The sequence below is a fragment of the Drosophila serrata genome, unplaced genomic scaffold (assembly GCF_035046125.1).
Source record: "Drosophila serrata isolate PLE 108 unplaced genomic scaffold, ASM3504612v1 contig_276, whole genome shotgun sequence".
In the NCBI taxonomy this organism is placed as follows: Eukaryota; Metazoa; Arthropoda; class Insecta; order Diptera; family Drosophilidae; genus Drosophila; species Drosophila serrata.
The window spans coordinates 6,886,287-6,892,585 of NW_028257174.1; the positions used below are offsets into that span (position 1 = coordinate 6,886,287).

At 44.4% G+C, this 6,299-nt stretch overlaps 1 protein-coding gene across 2 annotated transcripts in view; it reads left to right on the top strand.

Moving 5' to 3' along the window:
• Nucleotides 1-5,802, top strand: part of vex (somatomedin B and thrombospondin type 1 domain containing protein vexed) — a 100,368-nt gene extending 94,566 nt beyond the window's left edge. For both annotated transcript variants that reach the window (XM_020949290.2, XM_086835843.1), the window contains 2 exons: nt 4,257-4,333; nt 4,403-5,802. In XM_020949290.2, the coding sequence (XP_020804949.2) occupies nt 4,257-4,333; nt 4,403-4,947 (622 nt within the window). In that variant the 3' untranslated portion in view covers nt 4,948-5,802. The remainder of the gene's footprint in view (nt 1-4,256; nt 4,334-4,402) is intronic.
• The last annotated feature ends 497 nt before the right edge of the window (nt 5,803-6,299 follow it).

Sequence of the window (6,299 nt, forward strand, 5' to 3'; positions counted from 1 at the left end):
AGGACAAGGACAGCGCAGCCAGTTGGAGAAGCCTCTGAAAATGGTTAAATGGTAAATTCCCATTGACAGGCAGAGAGTTTTGGGGCAAGGACAACGAGTTCGCCACTTAAAGAGCCTCTCAATGGGGCAAGAAAACCTTTGAAAAAATCTCTTTAAAAATCTTTTCACTTTTCCCCTTTTTTGTCTTTGAAATATTATATAAAAATCATCAAAAATGTCTTTCAAGTTCTCTTTGGAACCCGCTCAATTATCATTAATTTTGTGTGGACTATCCTCTAACCATCATCATCATCATCATCATCATTTGCATTTCCCTTTTCCTCCTTTATTTTTTGTGAAATATTTTCTATTTTTAATCGCTGAGCGAATGGCAAAAGGAAATAATCACCTCTCTCCTTCGCCAAGAACATTGTCCATATCAATTATTTGTGCGGGAAATTGTGCAAGAGGGGAGAAACTGTGGCCAGGATGGAGCGATGCCAGGCCACAAGGACGAAAATGTTTCAGTCTAATCTACATGCCGACAGCTTTATTTGCACAAAGCTTTCGCTGAGCGGTGGCCAGCGAAGCGCGACTGTCACAGTAATCCCACAACCCACAGCCCCACCACCCATAGTCCTGGACCTGGCCCCGAATCCTGCTCCTGCTCCACCTCTCCTGCAGTGACCAAGTATGCAACAAGGCGCTCGCCGCCGCTCAATCATCATTAAAAGGCAAGAAAGGGCAAGAAATGGGGAATGAGGCCCAGCAGGATCTGCACGAAGATGGATAAGGCTCACACAAACGCCACCGTCCAGCGGATGTCGCAGAAGGGGGTCGGGAGATGGGAGTCAGGAACTCCGGGGCTGGAGTTGGGAGTCGACAGTCGGGAGTCCCTTTAACATTTCCCTTTGGAGGCGACTCACTCAAGCGCTGCAAAGTGCTTCCTCTCTGGCAAGGACCACCACCAAGCCCAAGTCTGAGTCCAAATCAGAGTCCGAGACCAAGACATCTCGACTCTGCCTGCCTGTTGCTGCGGAAAATAGCAAAATCTTAGGCTTTATTTGCCTTTATTTCTGTTAAAAATTTAAGAAGAGTTCTAGAAAAAATTAAGCTTTTAAATTAAGCAATTAATTGAAATTTAAAGGATTTCTTTACCTTCTGATATCAAAACTTATATTGTCAATCTTCTTTGAGTTGAGTTCTTAGATGATTTCTTGCAGTGTCCTGCCTCAAGTCGAAATTGCAATGTCGCCAAGTCGGTGGCCCTTTCGGCGCTGTTATCGTTTTCGTTTCCGGCATTGGCGGCAGGCGACAGGCGGCAGGTCCTGTGGACATCGTGTGGCCACCCAGCTGTGAGCCAACTTTGTCGAGCAATTATTTTTAGCGCAGCTGGAGCGGCGCGGCGTTTACTTCATCTCTGGGAGGGAATGGTCTGCTACTGCTCCTGCTCCAGCTCCTGATCCCTGCTCCTGCTCCCTTTGCCTTGTTTGCCTTTCATATAAACGAGTGCAAATACTTTTTTAAGTGCCTGTATGCCGCTGTTGTGGCTGTTGTTGTTCTTGTGGCGGCTGTTGACAGTTGTCGGCCTTTGAAGTGGCAAAATATTTGACAAGAAAATGACTTTTCCGGGGGCACAGCACCACCCCAAAGAGGAGAGTAGGGTGTGGGAGTCCTTGGTGGTATATGTTAATGCTGTGGCCAGCAGCAACTTGATCCCAGACTGGACTTGCTTTTGCCTTTGCCTTTCGGTGACCTTAATTCGAGGGCAGTCGACTTTGAGTCCTGGCCATTTCAAGGAACCCAAAACCGAAACAGAACTCAGGTCCTTTGTAATCTTACAGAGGGAGGGATGAAGGAGAAGGCTCTTACTCTCTTTGGTTTAAATGTTTTTGTCAAAATCTGGCTAATTGGCCACACAATGTTATTTATTGTTAACAATTAGCTTTCATTGATTTTTAAGTAGAATATATAGAGAATATATATATAGAAGAAATGGTTTTTATTTATGAATCGACTTAAATAATCATGCCAGGTCTGGTTGTTGACATTTTTCTAATTCATATTATCCCTTTTCCTGTCTCAAACTGGGTAATTCATGAATTATTAAGTTGCCTTTTGCTTACACAGGATAAGCCCAGCTCACCTGGGATCCTTTTTCAACCCTTGGCCCCAGTCATCTTCTAATTGGATTCGAAATTTGTTGGATATATGTATAAACCGGGAAAGACTTAAATATTTTATATATATAATTTTGTTTTATTTTTTCTTCTCTCCCTTAGGGGCTTAAACTTTCACACATACATTTTGTATTGTTAATCCTTAGCCTTGGCCTCAAGCCTTGTTCGGAATCCTCTGTGAAACACACAAAATAAAGTAGCAATTTTTCAAGGAGACTGGGTAATAGTGGAGATCCTGGTAATAATGAATTAGAGCCACTTGCACTTTATGTGCTGCATAAAAAGCCCGCCCGTAGGTAGTTCGTTTATAAAATAAACTGCTTAATGTAATTGTACATTTTTAATGGAAATCAACCGAGTGGAAAGTGGGGAAAACTGGGAATGTGGAGTAAACTGTTGATGTGACAGTAATAGTGGGCGCTGCAGCTAAAACCCAGTCCTGGTCCATTAAGACCCCATTATGTATTCGTTTTGACTTTAAATTGATTATAACGTTTCAATTTATTTTAAATAAATTATAGAGCGTTTTTTTTAGCTGCGGCTTTCCGCTTTCAAATTGGTAATCAGTAATCAGTTCATAAATTACCAATTCTGACATCTATCTGCGGGGGTGGGATGCTGATGGGAAATGGAGGGGGCTTTGAGGCCTCTTTTTATCCGTTAATCATCCGCGCGGACATCGTTTCATTTTGCCATAAATCTGAGGGCTTCTTTCCAACTTCCAAGAACCAAGAACCAAGTTTTCGGTTTTTTTTGCTTTGCCACAAAATTTGAGCATTCTTTTTTCGCTTAGACCGCCTTCTTGGTAGAGAGGGCTCACCGCAAGCCAAGCATAACAATTGCTTTTTATTTTATGATCGCCGGCCAAGGACGAAGGATGCTTCCTGGCCAGACAGACAAATGGACGGACGGACAGACAGACGGACAGACAAATACCCCCGCGGAAAAGCCAGCACATTGCTTGTCTTTAATTATGTTTTGGTCCTCGAGTTTTGTGCATTGCCTTGTTTATTTTTATTACCCGGCAAGGCGGGGCGGTGCGGCGTCTGTGCCTGTTTATTTACATTAATTTTTTCAATTTACCTTTATTGCCGCAGCGTGGAGGGTCGGTCCTGGTTTGGTTTTTGCGCTGGGACTTAATTAAGCTGTCAGCTGGTACCCCCCAGAGTCCCCTCTCTCTTGGGCGAATCTGTGTATCTGTATCTATAGGTTTAGCAGTAGCTGTATTCGAATCTGAATCCCTAGAATCCTTGAATCTCGGCTGCCCGCGAATCCCCTTTTAATAATAATTCCCTCCCTTTTCTCTCTTTTTTGGAAATTACGAAACTCCCCCCAGTTCTCTGCGGTCTGGCTTTCATTTCCGCTGCAAGCAGCTAATTTGTCTGGTAACTGAGGATATTTGTCCTTTAGCCTAAGTGGCCAGGCTTTCCGGCATCGGAATCCGTTTGCTAAAACCGAATCAAAATCCAAATTCGAATCATAAAAAAGAGTCCCGAGAAACGAAATCAAAATCAAAAATGTCATAAGGGACGGAGGGCGCCACCACTTTTGAAATTTCCGACGCAATTTCCGTTGTCAACACCTTTGACAGCTGTCAGACGCACACACAGACACTCTCGACACACTCATGCGATTTGGGTTCCTCTTCTCTGCTCTTTTTTTGCCTTTTTTCCTGGCCTAGCGGAAACGGAAATTGTTAGGCTTAATAGACAATTCGCATTTCCTGGCTGCCTTTGAAGTCCTGCCTCGGCCCGTTCCGTTGATCCTTGCGCACAATTGCACAAATCAAGGAGTCTGCTCTCCTTTCTCTCTCTTTCCCCATTGACAAGACAGAATCACAATAATTATAATATTTAACCTTCCTGCTCCTTTGGCCTTCTAATGAGGCATCGCTGCCAGCAGGACATGCATAATCAGGGGACAGACCAAACGGATGAATGAATAATCGGGCGAACGTGAATGAATGAATCAATACAGGACATAAATATGGAAATTATAGCTTAAAGCAGAGTACGAATAATTAATTGCAGTGTAGGCAGGCTGCCCAAGAGGATGTACAACCCGCACTTAAGCACTTCTCCCTATTATTAATTCCAGATATTGCGTGGAGTTCGAGGTGCTCAAGGCCTCCAAGGCCTGCCACAAGCTGCCGCCCTACAATCTAATGATGGAGGGTAAGGACCACAGCCCCAAAGGACCTTAGAGAATCCTCTTATTCCTATCTCTCCCCACTCCCCCTGCAGGCGATCGCATCACCGTGCGCTGTGACCTCGAGGCTTTGATTCAGGACACTGCCACCGTTAGCTCCACCACTGCCAGGATACCGCAGAGTCCCATAACCACCAGCAGCACCAGCTCGGGCCAGGAGGAGGACCAGCAGGAGCGGGACAATAGCAGTGCCAGCGATGAGGACATGACCGGCCACAATAACAACGACGAAGAGGCCGAGGAGGACGAAGAGGAGGAGGATCTGCAAAATACCCTGGACACGGGCAGCAATGAGAGCTACGAGTATCGAAACCACCAGCGTCAGCAGCAACAGCTTCCTGCCTCCCAGTTCCAGACGCACCACCGACCGTCAGCTGCTGGTGGAACCAAGCGGAGTGGCGGTGTCCCAGTGACGCCACCGCCAACGCTGTTGCCCAGCTATCACTGCCGCGGCGAGGGCCTGGCCGGACGCACGACGCGCTGGAGCGCTCTGGCGGCGCCCTCCTGTCGCGGCAAGTGGCTCCGGCTGACCGTGGGACCGCCGAAGAAATGCAACCACGCCCAGTTCATCTTCGTCTAAGGCACTGTGGCTGGATACGATCTATTTTTTTGTCCTCATGTCCCCGCAAACACACACAGAGCAGAGCAGGGCAGCGTCATCATATCATCGTATATCATATCCCAAGTCCAGCCCATGCTCCCCTCCGCCCCCCGTCACCAGTCCGGCACAGACACACCCACACCCAGACACAAGTACTCCATCGTATGTAAGCGTTTAATCATTAAGCCAGTGGATTAAGAGCCAGTGAAGCCTGAGAGTGTGAGAGGTATGTGTAATTTTTTTTTTTTGTGTCTCGCCAGAGGAGCGATCCGGAGGAGCCATCGATGGATGGATACTCCTCCGGTGAGCTATGCTCCTCTAAGTAGCTTAGGAAAACCCAGCCAGCGTGGTTCCATGGAGCATCTCTCAAGCCGGGGTCATTCTTTGGATCGGATAATACTAGAAACTAGAGACTAAGTCATCAAGACCGCATTACATCGGGCTGCATAGCGAAAGAACCTTTCTCTATATATATTTACAATATATATATGGATGTGTATGAGTGTATCTGTATCTGTATCTGTATCCGTCTAATCGTTAGTTCAGTCTTCGACCTACACACAGACACACACCCCCAAAAAATACACAACACACATGTGGTTGAGGGTACAAAGTAGTACGCCCAATTCCAAGTCCAAGTCCAAGTCCCCCACTCCTCCTCCAAGTAAATCCCCAAACCGACAACGGATCACCCCCTGGAGTCGGAATTAACGTTTGGATCTTAGCATTAATCTGGATTTTAGGTACACACACGAATGTCGAAATAATAATTAAAATTATAATTAAACCAATAAAGCGATCATTCAATAAAGAACAAGTATAATTTTAAAGTAATCTCAGGTATTGTGTTTCTTATTCTTGTTAAAAGAGCGGAGGTTCATCTTACTTTCCCTAGCTCAATTTTCTACAGAGCGTTAACTGGGCTTTACAAAAAAACCAAAAATATGTGTTTTCTAAATGTACACTAAAACGATATTTTTATATGCTTATTTTTTTTTTTAATAAATCACAGTTTTTAAAATATCATAACTAAGCCAAAAATGCATTAATTTCAGTTCGGATAGCTTTACTTTGCTATTCTTCGAAGGGTTAACAAATCAGCATACTCAATTTAAATTTGTAAATGAATTAAAATTTTTGCCAATTTTTAAAGAATTTTAACGATGTAACCCCTATGTTTTGAAACTATCGTAAGGGTAAGAGATCAATATTCATGAATCATGTATAATTAAGTAAGGCTATTAACTTTGAGAAGTCATCCTAAATAAGAATTGCTGAGTCACTTTTAGTTAAGTTAAAATAATAGGGTTCATGGCAATAAGTTAATTAAT